Source organism: Callionymus lyra, chromosome 10 (genome assembly GCF_982586985.1).
Source record: "Callionymus lyra chromosome 10, fCalLyr1.hap1.1, whole genome shotgun sequence".
NCBI lineage: Eukaryota > Metazoa > Chordata > Actinopteri > Syngnathiformes > Callionymidae > Callionymus > Callionymus lyra.
The window spans coordinates 17232426-17252532 of NC_141827.1; the positions used below are offsets into that span (position 1 = coordinate 17232426).

Consider the following 20107-nt stretch of genomic DNA (forward strand, 5'->3'; position numbering starts at 1 on the left):
CTTGCCTGGTGGGGTTGATAGGGGCCTCTGTTGCTCCGGGGCCTTTTTCTTGTACCGCCATGATGTGTGTGTCTGTTCTGCCCTTCAGTCCAGCCCACTCTAGCCATTGGTAGGAAGTGTTCATATCAGACACTATAGCTATCTGTCATCATGGTTCCTCCGGTTAATCCTCTGTCAGTTTCCATTGTCTGAGACATTCACCTTGCGCTTCATCCTGAGGGATCAATAAAGTTCTACCTATGCCTATCTCATGGGGCAATCTCCTGAACATAGTCATGGAACGTCTCTTGATACTTGACTTAGGGTGGAACCTGTGCATGTTGAGCAACTTCTTATTTTAATATATGTGGCCTGAATATTCTTCTTTGGCAAGCTTATCATTCCGCCATGGTATATAATCAATGGTAGAGTACAGCTGTTATTGTCCTAGACTTTATTTCCGCCACGAAGATGAGTCTTCAAAACCTGCATTTCTTGCTTGAGGTAAGACTGTCACCAGGCTCTAGCTAAAAAGCTTAATTGCTGGTTGTGCTGGTTGTAAGGTACAGTAGCTTGTTTAATTTCTTTTTACACCAGGTCAAAGTGATTTCTTCTCCGTAATACCACTGCACGGCTTATCAGAAAGCACTTTTGTCCGCACTTTACTGGTTCACCTTATCCACAAGAAAATCCTTTCTCTCAACAGTAAAGCTTCCAACTAATATAATATTTGGTCAGGAATGGTTTGCCGCTGACTACAGTGTGACAGCGACGAGTCCAAGAACCTTAAGATATTGTGAGGTTTATTTATACCCTTTTTAATGGTTCAGTAACAGATTGTCCTTGTAAATACAAAAAAATGGGTATTAAGTATTAAGCTGCGCCGCCCCGATTGTAGGAAAAAAAAAAGAAAGAAAAAAAGTAATTAAGTTGCCATAGATGAGTTTAAATCATTTAATTCATGCACGGCAGATTACCCTGTTCACCTCAACAGCTAGTATAGCTCAAGGCTACAGTATACGGCTCTTCACCTTAATATACCCGGTTTGAGACTTTGTCATTTTAATGTGATTGTTTTTAAAATCGTATTGTGATGTTAATAATTAAATATTTAGTATTCTCTGTTTCGAAGTTGGTTCCGTATAAATATTCCAATTTCTAACCAAATACAATGTAATGCCTCTCTTCTAGTCTATTATTAAATAGTACAAATACTAAGGTAGTACATTCTTCAGAATAAATGATCTGGTGTCAACAATAGTATATAAGAGAGAGAGTTAGCCTATTTTTCAATTTTTTGTTACTCCTCAAAACCACTTTCTTATTGAGACTAGTACCTAAATATTTAATTCCCAATAAGATTTTAAAAACAATTACTTAAAAATATGAAGAACTATACGGGTCTCGAACCTGGAATTTTGAGGTTAAGTGACATGTACTGTAGCCTTGAGCTATACAAGTTGTGAACGGCCATTCATTATTTAAAATATTTCAATTAATTTGTGACCGAGAGAGAGAGAGAGATTATTATTATTATTTTTTTTTTCAATCTCATTCGAATTAAGATAAATAACACACAAAAAGATGCTGTACTCATTAGAAACTGAAAGTATACTTGGTCTTTTTCACCACATTGCAAGGGTTCGAAAATGTCTTGACAAGTGTGAGTAGATGTAGATAACGTAGTGTGAAATAAAAATGAATCTGTTAAAAAGAATAGTGCTCTAGAATATTATATTCATATTACCTGGTATAAATAAAATAATATAGTGTTGTGATGTTTTTAAAACAAAGAGAAGCGTGAATTCAAACTGTCACGAGTTGTCAGGCAAAAGCATGGTTAAATTGGAAAGACCTGACGTACGGAAATAGACAAACACATCAGTTGCCAGATAAACTCTATGATCTAATATTGTGAAAACAGAGCAAGCATCCTAGCAGACGTGTTAGCAGCCCTCTTGAAATAACCTGCCACCTTCTTTTAAGGGTGTAGCCAAAAACATGATTAGTATTTATTTAACTTATCAATTCTTCTGCATTGGTGCTCCTGCTTCCTGGAAAGTGGTGCGTTGGCACCCATTAAAATTCTACCATCATATCTGAAGCGAAGCACCTAAAATTTTCTTCATCTCGACATCAAAAGGCGGCTTTTAAATCAGCTTTGTTCCTTTTTAGAGGTTTTCAGTAAGAAGCAGTTGCAGATCAAAGTTTCACATCACTTGTTCTCACTACGGCTGCTTCCAAAAAAAACTCTGATCATGTTGTCAATACATCCTAGCGAGACACACCTCCTGACATCTGGGCCTTGCTTTCAACTTACGATTAAATCAATATCAGTTCAAAGGGTTCAGGTTTGCCGTGTGCGGATGGGCACCTATGCCTACACTTCAGAACTTTAAAGTTTTAGTAACGTGATTGAAGTTCCGCAGTCATTACTGAAGTTGTGTTGCTATAACAAAGCTCCAAGGTTTAATGGTGGTTTTGTGTAGCCTCCATTAATTGACACCAATACACTTTGAAGGTTGTCAATATATAAAGAAATTGTGACATGTTGTTCTGAGCCAGGAAATACAATTAAGCAATTAGACAGAAGGAAGGAAAAAAAAATCTGGAATCAATGTGTTTTTTGTCCTCTTGTTCCGAGGTATTTTTTAGTCACTGCTGAGATACTTCTCAGATCTGAAAGGTCTGAAATCTGAACTATACAAAACCGTTTACATTCAAATTTAAGGGCCATATAATGTCGTTTTAAATATTCTATTTAACATACTTGCATGGAAAGGATGCTAGCGTCATTTTTCTGCTGTATTCGACAAATTCCAAAAAATTACGCAGAAGTTGCTGAGGGCTAAAAGAAGGCCTTGGGACTTTACAAGGCTGTAACCTGCTAAATATTTAGAGAAATCTTTAAAAGTCCAAAACTATTTTTGGAATCAGATGAAGAATGAGCCTCTTCACACTATTGCAGAACTGATAATAAAGGAGTAGTGCAGAGCCTTTTTGGATTATAGGAGTCAAGAGGCAACAATGAGTTTTAAAAACAGGCTCTTCAAGTGCATAAAACCACAATTCATGATGTGTCCACTTGTGGACAGACTGAAAGTTAGATATACACCTTTTATAATAGGCATTTTAACAGCATAACAATATTTTACAGCCAGTGTTGATGTGATCATTTCACTTTCCACTCACACTTTACAGGGTGACGTGTCATTTTTGATTATTTCCACGGTTTCATTGCCCGAAGATAATCCAGCCGACCAAAGCTTTGTCTCTTGACCCATGGCCGGCTTAACCGGAAGACTGCTTTTGTAACATAATAGACACGGCAAACTAGCTTAAAACCATTGGTCAGTATCAGTTATTCAAAGATACTGAGTCAATATTCCAGTTTATGGTTGAAGTTTGCATTATAAGTTTCGATGCTGATATTATCACTTCACCTACAAATGAATAAGTGCTAGCTTGACCAGTGATATCAGTCTTAGTTGATTTGCGTGTCAATTCGATTTCATCCATTAAAAGGTTATTCTGATGTATATATTACATTTTATTGTGAACTTAATCAAACTAATGTATAACTTTATAAACATTTGCTGGGCTATGTAACAACAGATCTGGATTGCATTTAGACTTGACATACAATATGCAATTAACTAAACTTCATTTAAATTCAGGTTTTGGCTGTAAAGTGCTCATTGAAATATAAACTTCCTGAAACATAAGGTGACCACATTTAGGACTCATTCTGGTTGTTGTTGTTCCAGTAAGAATGTATTTGCTTTCTCTCCAGATACACTGCAGGGTCGCAGATATACTTTGTGAGACATCACAAGTTTTCTTCCCCTGTCTTCTCTATTTCTGCACATCTTCACTCATGTTTGTTTATGCCACACTCCGCGCCCACCCTGCTATCTACTGATCCTTTATCTTCGACTGTAATATTCATCTCCAGCCAAACGCTTGAAAAATACGTCTGCCAAATGTTCTTTTCATCCACCGCTCATCAGAAAATTGAATCTAAATACAATGTTTTCTGACACAAGACTTTCATTTGTATCGGATGTAATGTCCACAGCAGAGGTTATGCAGTTTAAATTAAAGGTGTACATTCAGCGTAGTAATTTATGAGTTAAGTTCTTGCTAATTAATTTTCAAATGTTATTTAACAATTGGAATAACGAATGTGTACTTGTGATTAAATCTGTTTTCTCAAGCACCGATCGTGCCACTACCTCACCTCAAGGTTAAGAGCGTGATCTTAGGATTTCAAGCTTCTTTCTTTTTTCTCCAATTGTAGCGGCGGTGTTAAGACCCAGCTTCATGCAGTTTTGAGCAATGGTCTCCACGGACCCGCTGATGTGATGATGTCAGACTCACAGTGCTGACTAAGTGATGATCTACTGTCTTAATCAGCTGCATAATACACAGAGAGGCAAGGTTCAAACTGAGGGAAAAGTGCCGATCCCTGCACTTTTCAGGAGAAGAATCAACTTTTTAATACTTACTGTTTTACTCAGACCATTAAAGTTGATTGTTCAGCATTTGTGAGCCATCGCTTATGCAGTCTTTCTGGGGTGACAGATAGAGATATGAAAGGACATTAAAAAAAAAACTCTTTGAAATGCTCATAATGGTGTGTTATAATTAACACAAATCGTATCATTCACTTGTTGTCTGTAATTGTAGATGATTCAGAGTTACATCTTCCAGCTCTTTCCGGGTTATCCCAGGCCAGCCGAGTGATACAGTATACAGCGTGTACTCGGTGCGTGACATCTTACCGGTGGGACCCTTAAATTCACCAACAAGGGGTCCAGGAGGCATCCTCACCAGATGCCCAAGCCACCTCAAGTGACTTGCTTGTACCAGTGATCTTGTTCTTTCAGTCACTACCCACAGTTCCCTAGGTGAGGGAAGGGACATCATAAGGGGGGTTTTGAACGCACCAGGTACAAGAAGCCACTGACAACATAGCTCCTGGGATCATTAGGACCCTCCAAAAAAAAAGACTCCACCAAGAGGCAGGGAACTGTAGAATTGTGTTCATTAGATATGTATTCAACTTTGTAAAGTTAAAAGATGACGAGTGTAACCTAAATGCTGATTTGTTCATAATGTCCATTTTAAATGAATCATGAACAGGAAAGTAAACCAATTGTCATCAGTCTCAGTGGGTTATTTCTATATGCATGTGCAGCATATGCCTAATATTCTCCCTACATAAAATAGTGGGTTAATGTAGGCTTAATGTCTATACTTTTGACTTTCAATGAAATTAAAATGCATCAACTTTGATGAAACTTAAACCAATTATATTATTTACTGAGTAAAGGTCATTTGCATTTGTTAATTGCAATTTCTTGCAAGGGGGGAAGAAAATCAAAACAGAAAATGTTAAATGTGTCCAATTTACAAATAATTATTTCTTACTTACTTACAATTTTGATCAATACAAAGTTGCTTAAACATTTGCATATAGACTTCTTACCTATCAGGGATGTTTATAGGGGGGAGGACTACTCGATCATAAAAGGGAGAGGGGCAACTTCATGGGTTATTTGGTTTTCAAATGTTAGCTTTTTTTTCGGGCAACCCCCGCTATTTTGTTTTAAATGTATCTGGTCAAACCCAAACTGTTATGATGGTGGAGAGAGTTTGCTTCAAGTCCAAAACTTAAGGTTACTGTAGATGGTTAAGCATTTAGGTACATACTGTGAATAGTTCAATTAATCATCAACAATGTTGTAAACAATTAAACCTATGATAGTTCTGTGTAGATTATAATATAACCAGGTATTTATTAGACAAGGAGTTTTAACTTCACACGATGCCAATTTAAGTACCAACATTACATGAAATGCTTTCAATGCCAAAAAGATATTTTGGTTGCATTTAAAGTGAACTTTATTCATCAATGTATTTTACATGCCTTATTCAAAACGGTGGCAGTAATCTTACTCCATAGACGTCTGCCATGATGTGACGTGCTTGGTTAACCCCACCCTGGGGCGCGTCGGCTCAGTCGGCGCAGAGTCATGAAAGTGTTTGTAAACAAGTCAACCACTAGTTAATGTTCATATATAAGGCGCTCCGGATTATAAGGGGCACTGTCCTTTTTTGAGAAATGAAAGGCTTTAAAGTGTGCCTTATAATGCGGAAAATACGGTACCTTTTTACAATAAATGGTCTTGGTTCTTCGCAATCTTAGACTCCGAATCACCTCATTTATTTTTACTTCCATTTCTTAACTCGCCCCAATCATGGTTTCAAGAGTGTGTTTCAGTTTTTTGCAGGTTATACCTGGTCATGGAGGGAGGACACAGTTCTGGTTGTGATCCAGCTGCAGAGTTATGTGCTAGCAGTATACTGAGGTCTCCCTGGAGAAGGTTTCAGTAGTCTGTGCCGGGGGCTGATCAGCCTGTGCAGAGAGGGAGGGGCGGAGGCTATTCATTTTCCACATTGAAGTAAGGCGACAGGGTGATGTTATTAATATGAGATTGAAATCATTGTATGCTGTCACTGATGACACCTGGACTCTTAATCTCTGGCGACGGGGAGACTTAGTTGATACCGATGTTGAGGGAGAATCTGTCAACCAAAGCTGGGCTTATACCGCATGATTTTCACCGCCACAGACTGAGATTTAAGGTCTGCAAAAGGATCATAAGAGTCGTAACGATGTCGGCACACTCTTGTGATGGTTGAGGTGTAAGGAGCTAGACTCACAACCGATCAAGGCCCTATTAGAGCTTCAACATAATATTACATTTGTTTGATATTATGTGTTGATGTCAACATTTTTTCTTATACATTGATGAAACAATGGTGATGTCGATGAAGAAAAAACTGTTTCCAAAGGAAATTAGAATGAAATACATGTACTTTTTCAAGTTAGGAATACGAGACGAGATCCATGTAAGAGATGGTAATGATGAAGAAAAACAAGATCATATGTTGTTTAAAAGTTCTCAACTATACTATGAATTTACATCGACTTTAATTGAGGAGACTTTGTTTAATTTTGTGTTAAAATAGGCTTCCTATGGATCAGACGACCTCATTGACATCGACGAGCGCGGTGCTTTAAAAAACTCAAAACAATCGTTTAGGACAAATAAAACATCCTGGAAAAAAACATGTATTAATTGACTCAAGTATCTAAACAAAATGACAACAAAAAACTTTTTTCACGGCAGTGAATTGAAATCTGTATACATCTATGCTTGATTTGATATAGTCTTATGAATTATATTTTATTAATTTTTTTTTGTATTTCTTTTGTGATTTTTAAATAGAAATACATATTATAAAGCGATTGAAGTTAACTGTAAATCAAAGCTTGTTTATCGATTAATATTTATAAATTATTAATTTGAAAACAAAATTAGGACAGTTGAGTAGAATGTTATATGTATCTAAATCGTATAGATGTGTATATGTATTTTTTTCATGTGCAGTTGAATTTTAGCAATGTAGATTTGCTAACCCACTCTTGTTAAAACCCACTCAAAAGTAGTTTTCCTCTTCTGTCCAACTCTGAAAATTACAGGAAACGGTGAGAATGGCAAATTATTCCAATTTTATTCATGTAGGCAAGAAACTTTAGGACATGGTTTCATCAATGTTTCCGTTATTTTTAGTGGGTCGAAAGCGACGTATATGATCAATATGCTTTCAGTTTCCTAAGGTGTTGACCTGCATGAACTTGATGATTGGGTTGAACTCAAGGTCAGCAGGGGTCAGGTCAGAGTACAGATGGCTTCTTGACAGCCACAATGCTTTGCAAGCATAACTAGGTTCATGAATAATACGGCATCATGTTAATAGCATGCTGTCCGCTTGGATGTTGCTTTTCACTTTCCGACCCAGTTTCCTTGAACCCAGTGATCCAATAGAGAGCAGTAAATCACCTGCAGATACTTTCGGGTTGGAAGTGGAGAGCAAAAATGTAGTTAATATTCTGTTTGATGTAGAAAACAGACAGTCGTTGTTGGATGAGAATGGACTGATGTCTTTTTTAGAGATCCTGCTTCATCCACTTTTCAACTGATACAAATATACCTTGTTCTCTGATTAGCATAAAAAGCGCTTTTGTATTATACTCCTATGCAGTCAGACCTGCCGCCTCACATTTTCTTGATGAAAATGATAGATCACGAAATCTTGCTATGGATCACAATCACAATCACAATCAGAAACTCTTACTGCCAGTGTTGCAACACAAGACAGGATTTTTTTTTTCGTGTGTTGGCAGTACAGAATAACACAATAGGAATAATGTGAATTTCAATAAAGGAAATATATTATACAAATACAATACATTAAAATAAAACAATATAAATTTACATAAAATGGCATTTACATAAATAATAGAGGACTCAAATTACATTTAATTTAATAATATTGATTAATATTAATTTCCAACGACATTGAAAATATCAGGATCGATATCACAATACATAAGTATTGGTGACATTTTGAATGTGTTAATTGCACTGAATCAGACCTGCATACAAAACATCAATACATTTTGCATCAATGCATGTTATGAGAGAAGAATTATAGAAAACACACTGTAGATGCAAATTATTTAAACTGATTTTACAATTTAAACACAATAATTCTCTTTCTTGTCTGGATAAAGTGATAAGTGAAAGTGGCAATCTCCTTGATATCACTTATTGTTTGAATCTAGGTTTCAAACCCCATTTACATTTACATAACTGACACCAATAAAGGGCAACTAATGTGTAGATTTAAGTGTCTCTTAAATAGATGTTGGACTCTATTGTACTCATCAGTATGTGTCTGTTTGTACAAAAGTCTCTTTTCATTGAAATATTTACATTAGAAAATGTGCTTAAGCCCCGCCCACTGAAAACACTTTTTGCTGGAGATTAACTCTCATTTAGCCAAACAATACCCACCCTGCTGTGATTGGTTAAGCATCGAGGTTCGTCACTGGACCCTGGAAGTCACAGCCTCAAAGGGACTTGTTGTATAAACAAGGCAAGGTTTGATTACAGCTGGCTGGAGGAGGAGTGAATCCATTAATATGCCATAATGGATTCTGCTCTCGTAACCTCGTTCGCCAAGATTTCAGATGGGGTAGAACTTTACAAAGTAAAGACTTAAAAAGATTGTGAAGTGAAAATAAAAAAAATAGAAAAAACTTTTCACATTAGTTTCCCTTTTAAAACTTTATATATAACATAATCTGTTTTGTCAGATACAGGAACAGGTAAAGAATCCATAAAATATACTAGCAGTCTGTGCATCTCTGATGGTTGAGGCAGCAAATCTCTTGGTTGAAGGAGGCAACAATGATGACAGACATGTCGGAGTGTTCCCGGAATATCTCCATTTCCAGAGTGAGTTATATAGTCACTAATTACGCCTCCCTCTGCCACTGGTTGAAAGCACGACTGACATAATTCAAAATAAAAACGGTTTTAATTAGAGCTAATTATCCTGGCAGACTGTTAACATATTTAATGGCGAGCAACAAACGGCAGATGAGATCATTAGCATGTACATATCCTGTGCGGAGTATCAGAGAGTGTGACCTCTGTGTCCCCAGTGTTGGCAATTATTGAGAGACTATTCTACAAAAGATGGTGCTCGGATGTGTTGGTTTGAACTTGAAAGGCAAAAAAAATAAAATAAAACGTGGTAAAGTCAACAGTAATTGCGGCTTCTGTGCACACACTGGACTCATAACAACCCTCTCGTCCTTAATTGTAAATAAGTTGTATTTGTGATGGTTAAGGCAGAGGAAGAAAGTTGGTTTGGAAGGTGTGGATGAGTCTTCCGGGACTGGATCCAGTCTCACCAATGGCGTATTCACACTCTCCGAGTGCTGCCTGAGTGGTTCAAGTGTGCAGATAGTAACAGGAAGATGCTACACTGTGTGAGAATCCCACCCCCCCCAACCCCCCCTACCCTCCCATCCTGCCTCCCGTCAGTCCACACAGCTCACCAAGAGGGAGCCATGTAATCGCTTAGACCTCATTTAACCCCATTATAGCAAGTCTTGAACACATTTCCAAAGAGAGGATCGTCTCACAGTCATTAGGTATAATTAAATTTGTCATGATATTGTGCCAAATAATTACACTCCACCCTCAACCGTTCACCCTCCCCAGACGGACAATCAGCATGCACTCAGAGGGGGATTGTTTGTTTCACCCCTTCCAACCAATTTGTTGTGCTCGGTGGGTTTCAAATTTAATTATAAGCCACTGGAAAATAACTAGAGTTAAGTATTCTAATTATTAGCGGGTTTTCATACTGACTGATAATTAGTGCCGACATTTGCATCAAGATGAGAAGTGATGTTTTATATTTCCTTAATATAACTAGTTTCAAGCACATCAGATTTTCAACAACACTGCTTTTTTGGGTGGTATTCGGTTATTTTAAAATAGATAGTTTTAAGACACTTTTCTTGTTTTGTTTTGTTTTTCAAATTTAAAATTTGAAGTTATACTAACTTGCATGGGTTTATAGAAGGAACACATCAACTATCTTACACATTTATTAGTAACAGAACTATCATGAAAATATATTTTTCTATAATATATATTATTGCCGTCTCCATTATCTCTTCAAGGTCTTCTTCACCAAAATGCAGCAAGTCCCTAATCATGATGATGTTTTGAAGTTATCACTTTATAAAGTTCTCCCCTGTCTGAAATCTTGGCGAAAGAGAGGTTACGAGAGAGGGAGTCCATTATGACGTAATAATGGCTTCACTCCTTCTCCAGCCAGCTTTAGTCACTCCCCGCCTTGTTTATATAATGAGTCCCTTAGAGGTGGAGACTGGGTGTTGTTATTTTAAACAAGATTTCATTTTTAAAAAAGGGTTTTCGGTGGGCGGGGCTTAATCACATTTTATAATGTTAATACTTAAATTAAAAGACTCATTTGTACAAACAAACCAAATGAACAGATTTGTTTTCCAGTTAGGGACATCACTGGTGTATTTAGGGTGTTTATGATTATTTCTTTTGTATTTACTACTGTTCACTGACCAGTTTATCAGTCCATGATAAATCTGAACAGACAGAAAACAATATTTATTTAACTTCTGTTGTATTGATTGTAACTGTCGGGAAAATTACGACTATGGAGTATTGGATTTTCCCCAAAGTCATACCAGTCGATTATACTTGCTTTGGTCACGGCTACTCAAAAAATAAGCCTGTAAACAATCAAAACTACTTTTGTCCATGGAAATAGCACATGTGTGTGATGTCTCAAGTTAAAATCCAAATCTCGAGCATATGAAAGCAATTTTCTAAGGTTCACACTGTCATTAAAGGAAAAAATAGATTATAACGAATCAAGAATAAAATATATCTGTTGGACTCTCACTACAAAGTCTTTTTTATTAAACCCTGTATTTGTTTTTAAGGACTGTGCATCATGTCAAGCCTGCGATTTGGACAGCACCTGATCAAGACATCGTGCGTATTCCTGCAGACGGAGCTTTCCTTCGCTCTGGTCAACAGGAAGCCAGTGGTTCCTGGACGTATCCTTCCTTTGTTTTGCGTTGACTGATCCTGATCATCATCCTGGTGAGTGTTCCACTTTCTCGACCACTATCAGGGGTCGCTGTCCTGTTGAGTACCAAGTAAATATCCTTGTTATAACTATACCTGGATCTTTGTCTGAATCCATGCAGTTTTAGTGATCTATCAGAAATACTTTTACTCTCTACACTTTGTAAATTGCAGGTTGGTATTGAAGTATTGATAAATGCCTCTATGCACTTTCACGTTGTATCGAGTGGGAAACAGAACATACAGTGGTATGAAAAAGTTTGGGCACCCCTGTACATTTTCAGGATTTTCCTTTATAAATCATTGGTTGTTTGGATAAAACATTCCAGTTAAATATATATTATAGGAGACAAACACAGTGGTATTTGAGAAGTAAAATAAAGTTTAAATGATTTACAGAAAGTTAGCAAGAATGATTTAAACAAAATTAGGCATGTGCATAAATTTAGGCACCCTTTTATCTTATTGATTTTAATACCTTTAGCACTAATTATTGGAACTCAAAATTGGTTTGGTAACCTCAGTGACCCTTGACCTCCATACACAGGTGAGTCCAATCATGAGAAAGGGTATTTAAGGAGGCTTAATTGTTAGTGTTTCTCCTCTTTGCATCTTCTCTGAAGAGTGGCAACATGGGAGCCTCAAAACAACTCTCAAATGACATGAAAACAATGATTGTTCAACATCATGGTTTAGGGGAAGGATATAGAAAGCTATCTCAGAGGTTTAAGCTCTCAGTTTCAACTGTGAGGAACATTGTGAGGGAATGGAAGACCTCAACATCATGGTAACAGTGATGTCCACCGGTGCAGGAGATAGAGACGGAACACAAGGACATCAAGCAGGAACACTGTTGCCTTCCGTCCTTTAACATCTGCTTTCTGCAAAGTCAACAATCTAAAGTTGGACATGACAACCTAATGGGAATAAAGTACCTACTGTGCCAAAATTTCTTCCAGAGACGTCTCTGACTGTATCTGTTCCAGACGATGCTGTGAGCATTGATTGGTAAACAGCATTTTGGTTGGACAAAGGTAGTTCTCTCTCCGGAGAACCGCAGGGGCGCTGATGTCTGAATAGACATTAATAATGACTGCTGTAACAATGTGGACGCGAGCGACGGCACCCTGCTGGTAGGACAAGTAGCTAACGATTGTAAGAGAGACTTTTCTGTCTACCCCGCAAATTCACTGTTATAATCTTCACAGCAGAGTACATGTAAACACCCGAAGAGCCCCCAGTATTGTCTAATACTCCACCTGCAATTTTCATAAAGGTTGCAATCCTGGCCTCTATGAAAATTGTGTTTGTTAACTTTTTAACTGTCACGATTTTACAACAAGAGTAGAAAATATGCTTGATTTGATATGACTGCAACAAGAAGATTTAAAGGCAGCTTTTGAAATAGACTTTGGTTCCTCAGAATGTCCTGCCATTACAGTAACACTATAAAACTATACGTCTGGTGGGATTGTGCCACAAATATTGGTCCAAGCTAGGGGTCACCAACATTTTGCAACTACTCCAAGGGGATTTTGTAACCCTGAAGGCCTACAATCAGTTACACACTATTGAAATTACTTAACATATATTACTATGGATGGAACATGATATTACTCCAATACAATCTTGATTCTTCAATAAGAAAGGAAACACAAAATCAAACTACTACTCCTTTCGTGCTTGTGTGCTACAAGTTGGTGACCGCTGTCCCAAGCTAACCTGAACCATAGTGTAATTGTCAAGTTTGCTGAGGGACAAAGATATTTTATTAACAAACCACAGCAGTTAAGAGATCAGAGACCGTCAAGATAAACCTCTCATCCTATGTTGAAAACATTCTTAATCAACAATTTTAGGAAGAAAAGTAGAAAGGCAGCTCTGAATACACAGCAATGTATTAAAGAAATGTACCTAAACACTCTGCTACTCCTTTCTGCGGTAGAAACATTAGACTCACTCTTTCATACTGTCTCCAATAAAAGTCATAAATGGCTTATTTGTTCAATAGACTTCAATACAGACTTCGCCTTAGATTTGTGTTTAGAATGTTGGTGTGCAAACAACTCAGCCGAAGAAACCCTCTCCTCTGCACTTTACCTGGGCTCAGAACAAGTTTAATGAAAAATGGTAGGTATGCTATGTTAACCTGAACTTTAGCGCCTCATAAAATTACTATTGAGTAAAATACACTCGACTGGGCGGTTTATGAAAACAGGTCTCGATATAAATACACCCATAGCATTGTTATTTTATTGCACAATAGTGGATTACGTTCAAGTAGTCAATAATTGGTTGGTATATTCATGGGAATCAGGGAAATGCAACAATACAGTTGATTTCCCTTGTACAAAATTGTGTTTATTATTTAAAAAATTGGATCCTTTCAGCAGTGACAGATGAATTGATAGCATTCAAGACATAGTTTGGAAAAGACCTTCTATCTCTTCCTCTGTGCGCTGTAAGTTTTACAGAATTTTCTATTACCTTACCTTTCTCATAACCTTGAGCATAGACGTGAAGAACACATTGAATGAGACTATATAGCTTATTACTTTTTCAACCATATCTACAGTCTCTTCCCTGTTGTCGCCCACACACTACGTGGGTCTCCTGTCGGTCGGATGTGTACTTTTGGGAATAGGTAATGCGTTGTGCAAATAATGTTGTACCCATTAGTTTCACCTCTGAACAGTGTGACACCACAACAAAGCAAAGATAAGGAATCTGAGTGTGTTAAGCTTTTAGAATTATGGTCATGTATGTCAGTATTTTCATATATACGGAGACTTATATTCAGGGTTTTCAATCCAGCCACGTTTTCTTTTTTTCAAAGGAATTGTTTGTTTTTTTTAAATATTGAACAGATCTCTGTTCAACTATATTTAAAGTAGTTCAGTCATTAAGTTTAGCCGAGGCTAAACGTCTGTTTAATGTCATTGATTACTCTCGCACCATGTATTTATTTATATTTCACTCTCTCACTCAACCAAACATTTGACAGCACGTTCCTTTGTACCTCATGATTATTGTTTTTCTACCATGCACAAAATAGTGAATGGGACTGTGTTTAGATCCCAAATTGCTTTAGTTTGCAAAATACACTTTTAATAGTATAATATTGTAATAAGATATTATCCAATGGAAGCTGAGCACATTTGTTATTTCTGAAGTGGCACTGTTGGTCACTCAGTGCCACTTCACACACATGTATTATTATGTAGACATGTATTATTATCATGAATGCAGATATAGAAAAAATAATAATTTAGACGGATACAAATGCTCATTGTTTGCTAAATTAATCAAAAGCCTTTGATAAAGTCAGTTCCTCCCAAATCACCAAGATATAATATCCAACTAAAATGTTCATTTCCTGCACCAGCAAGCAGTTGCAGACTGTTTTCACACCAAGAACCAGCAAACCTCTGGGCAATTTATGTTGTGTTCTATCACATACACCATGAAACACATCCTGTTGAGCAGTAAGTTGACTTCTATATAACCCTGAAAATGATTTCACACATGCACACACACACACTCACCCTCACACACACGCTGTTAGTGCCGGAAAAGTAATATATCAGCCTGATGACTCTCGTAGAAAGAGGGTTGTGGGAGCTTTTTGTGAGCTTTTTTTTGGTGGAATTCATCTCTGTTGTGCAGAATAATTTATTGCCTTTGTTAGAGACATTCAATTGTCAATATATAAAAGTTTAGTGAATATTCTGTTACATTTTTATACAGGAAGTTTCAATTGCAATTCTCTTTAACCGTTTGTAATAATGTAAGCATTTGCTTTCAGATTATAGATCCTTATTATAGTCCTCTACATGTAAACCATATGCATGCTGTATAAAAATAGTCAGCGATAGAGTAAATTACTTGGATAAAATAATAAACTTCACTGTGTTGTATGAATACAGATTTTCGAAGTGTCCTTGACTCCTGATTGTGTGATATGTATTCTATAACCATCATATACGACGATTAAGTTCGAAAAAGGAGTCAGACATTTCTGCTTATCTTATCTCATCACGGTATAATCATATTTTTTCCTCTGCCGTAACTTATACACAGTGAAAAATAGCTCAGATCCAACCTTGTTTTATAGTATTTTCACTTTTATTTTCTAAAGAAGTTAATAGTGGCAGTAGAAAGTTCCCTGCTGACATCTCACGATCATTCTTTTGAAATTCACCAACATTCGGATATTACGTATATTTCCATTTAAAACACATAAAACTAAATTAAATATTTTAAAGACCAAATTAAGGAGTGAATTCATTCAAACTTTACATTGGTCTGAAAGTACCTGAACATTTAAGAAAAGACAAAAGCACTTCAGAAGAGAGCACAAAGCAAAGAAGTGATTATCAGTTAGAAAAGAAAAAGCATGCTCTTCATCTTTCTTTAAATCTTCAGCTTGTTGTAAAACATATGGACAATATCGGTTAACAACTTTGGACACGAGATGCAAAGCTAAGGTGAAAGTAAACAAGGTGCATCGATATTGACCCAAGTAGCCGTTACTGACGATCTACTTAGATGCATGGTAGATAAACACGTGGTGAACTCACGTGTGAGTGGCCTTTACATCAAGGGCAAGTTCAATCTCACATCTGTTGCCAGGCAACAACATGGGGCTTTTGGAAACAGTCTGTTAGGCAGTGAATTCACAAGTCAAGTGTGACACAAACAAAGAGAGGGATATTGACCATGAAAGGCAGATTTAATTGTAGACTGCTCATACTTCCATCTATTCTTCTAATTATGTTTTCTCTCAGACATAATCATATTTTATTTCATTCATGTTCAAATGTGACAACATGACCAGTTTACTTTATCCTGTGATAATCTGTACCTGAATTTGTGTCTCGTAAAAAAATGCAAATCCCTGTTTGTCAGCCCCCGATCTTAACTTAAAAAAATAGTTCAAACCTTTGACAATCCAGCGTGTAACACCACAGCCAGTAAATAAGCAGACTGCAATGCTATTAAAACTAGTGTCTGGAAGACACAAACATATGTTTGCCATCCCGTACCTCTCAGTTTACACCCTCGCTCAAACAGAGATTAGATCCCCGTACGTGTCCACCGCCGGGGTTACAACTCACAAAAACTACACAATAACAGAAGAGTATTTGTGTGACGATATAAAATGATACCCACTGAAGAGCAAACGGATACTTCTAATAAAAGCATTGTGCTGAATAATATTAGACTCTATACTGAATGTAGTATGACACCATTTCTCTAACCTAGAATGACGATCACCCTGGTGTACATTTTTATTGCAGTCTCTATCCTTTCAGTTGAAGTCGCTGCTCAAACGCGTCCCTGAAACAAACTATTTATGTCCAACGTGCTTCGACTTTTCTCTTTGTTACCTTTTCAAAAAAAAAAGTTTGGGATTTGTATCTGATTTGCTCCAAGCCTGTGTGAACACAAGATTTTTGATGAGTGAACAGAACATTTAGCTATTAAAGGACATTTTTTACCAACATTTAACATGTATATTATAAAAAAAAAGCTGCATGTTTCCTTCACCCCAAACGGAATGTGTCCTGGCTACAAGTGACGACGATGCTGATTGGCTGAACCGTGTCCCATTAACATTTCAACAGTTGTCTTTTTATAATGAGAACATACTGTATATTTATTTGGTAATCCCTCTTAGTTACTTATACGTGTGTTGTCGGATCAGGAAGTGATGGACGGATGTTTGGAAAATGACCCGATTGACAAAGATGGTCTATTTGACAACGTAATACAGATTTGAATGCAGATGTTGGATTGATGATTTGAAGTTAATCTGACTTTAATTATTTAGGTTATTACCCTTCAAAATCTCTCACGAATGTGGTAATATTCAATTGAGGAAATACTTTCCATTGTAGTTTTATGGATGAGTTTTATCCCTCTGTTAATAATAGTTATGGAAAAAGAGTGTGCATCCATTTGTCAATGCCATGACTTGTTGTTTACAAAACAAATAATTCAATCATGTAACAGTTGTTTAACTTTACAGGAGACTTGCGTTCCAACTCAATGACTGCAGAATATCAATGCAAACACAACTAGGCAACGACCCATTTTCCTGTTTGGCCTAAAGATTGCAGAGAGACCTCGCATGTATCCCTCAGGCCATCTTTCCTTGGGTGTGCGGTACGGCAGCTCGGGATATATGTCAAGTTAATGTAGCAGTGTAGCATGTAAAGATAATACGTCTGTGCCGGGTATAACAGCACAAGTGATCCGTATGAATTCCAGTCACGTTCATCATAATGCTAAAATGACCCTCGCTTCACTTCCTCTGGTTTAAAGCATTGTTGTTGCTACACAGTGTGGCCATGAATAAACAGGAAGATCAGATGCAGTTAAAGCTGTTTATGAGTCACTGCTCAGTGTGCTGGTGGTGGAATTAACGGGTATATTTGGACGTGGACTAGTACATTTTATCCTAAATTATTTGTGTTTGTCGTACAGGGATTTGCATTTGAAGGGTACATTCTCAAAAAACAAATTTTGTAACAAAATGTGTCTGTTGTTGCTATCTGGATGAAAATGAATGCATTTTAAATGTTACAACATTGGAGCATTATACTGCTTTGGATACATAAAAAAAGTAAAAAAGGAATGTATAAAGAAAGAAAGGACATGGATTCCTATGTGAATTCTAGAACTTTTGAAGTCCCTGGCTTGGGTGACGTGAATACATTTCAACATTCTTGTTGAAGTTTGCTTAACTGGTTCACCTGTGTCTAGTTCTATTGTCCATTGACCGTTATTATGTCGACGTTATATTCACGGACTGACTTTCAGATAAGAACTGTAAAAATAATCAACATATAAATCGTGAAGAGTTTGTGTGTCACTCATTTTCACAAGTTTACTGGTTCAAAAAAGTAAGCAAGTAAGTAAGTAATATTTATTTGTATAGCGCTTTTCCAGACCAGGGTCACAAAGCGCTTTAACAATCAAAACAATACTAAAAAAAGTATATACTTTAAAGATCAAGATAATACTGAGAACAACACAGGAGTTCAAGGAATCAAGGAAAAGCCTGAACAAATAGAAACGTCTTAAGATGTTTCTTAAAAGAGTCAGTAGACTCCATCAAGCGCAAAGAGAGAGGAAGATTGATCCAAAGCTTAGGAGCAACAGCCTGAAAAGATTTCTCTCCTCTGGTCCTGAGCCGTGTGCGAGGAACCATAAGTAGATTCTGATCCACAGACCTCTGAGCCCGAGCTGGGGTGTAAGGCTGGATCAGATCACTGATGTAAGGAGGAGCCTGACAATGAATAGCTCTGAAAGTAAGAACCAGAATTTTAAAGTTGATCCTGAAAGAAACTGGAAGCCAGTGAAGAGTTTTAAGGATCGGAGAAATGTAAGTTCTTCTACTTGAGCGGGTTAGAATTCTCAAAAAAAAGAAAAAAAAACCACAAGCTTTTTTTTACTTTCTTTTTATCCAAACAAAACACATTTTAGACATACAAATATTAATAATACAAATTGTTATTTCTTCTGTGCAGCCTGGTAACAAATTGTCTAATTGGACCACTTGTCTAATGGACAGGCTATAGGACTATTCAGTCCCTGTAGTTTGGTCCAAATTTTTTACTTAATCCACTTAATCGGACTCTGCCAGGACTGCCTTTTTATTACCGCCTCTGTTCACAACATTTGGACAGAATGTAGCAGAGGGTAATGGTTTTTGGTTTGGTGACCTCAGAATCCCATCTCTCCTTTTTGTGGCTGACGTGGTGCTGTTGACTCCCTCACTCGGGTGGTTTACAAGTCGGATGTGAAGCAGCTTCTCTAAATGAGTTTTAGAGAGGCATCAAATAATGTGTTTCCAATGGTTCCATGATTCTTAAATTAGTAAAAAAAAAGATTTTGATCATCCGTCTGGACTCAATGATGCTTGAGGCAGTGTTTATAATTGTGTTTATACATTATCAACTCCTCACACGACTGACTTTTCTCGTCGTATTTTTTATATAATTGAAAAGAAAATAGATTGGGGAAAAAACACTCCTCTAGCAGTGTCAACAAGCCATTGCTATTGTCATGGAAACCAGTTAGAGAGTAAGGTAAGGTTTTATTTCCCCTCAACAAAGTCTCATAGAGTGACACACTTCCATCTCCTGCCTACTGCAGAAGAGTCACTGAACATTTCCCGACTCGCTCATCTGGAAAACGTGACATTTCCAGAAGAGATCATCTGTCTGTCTGGTTGTTATTTGATGGTAATAAAAAAAAAGTCTATGTGAGATGTACACAGGAACTTCTAACAGATTGATCAGAACCGTTCTACATTTCAAAAGGATGATGTTATTCCAGCTGAAAAAGGTGATCAGAAAAATAACATATAGAGTAGAGATGTTTAATAACGGGCAGCAATTTACTGCAGTATACATTTTTACACATGTTCTTCATTGAACTCAGTTGTACCTTCTTCGTAATATCTACACCTGGAGTCTCACAAATAAAGGTTGTGGCCTTTATGTGGTTGTGGATCACATATTTTTTTATCCTGCCATCTGTGTATCCTTCAT

The 20107-nt window shown here is 37.0% G+C and overlaps 1 protein-coding gene across 3 annotated transcripts in view; it reads left to right on the forward strand.

Moving 5' to 3' along the window:
- fhit (fragile histidine triad diadenosine triphosphatase) overlaps nucleotides 1-20107 on the forward strand; it is a 172666-nt gene that overhangs the window by 42330 nt on the left and 110229 nt on the right. For all 3 annotated transcript variants that reach the window (XM_087800524.1, XM_087800526.1, XM_087800525.1), the window contains exon 3: nucleotides 11399-11515. In XM_087800524.1, the coding sequence (XP_087656650.1) occupies nucleotides 11410-11515 (106 nt within the window). In that variant the 5' untranslated portion in view covers nucleotides 11399-11409. The remainder of the gene's footprint in view (nucleotides 1-11398; nucleotides 11516-20107) is intronic.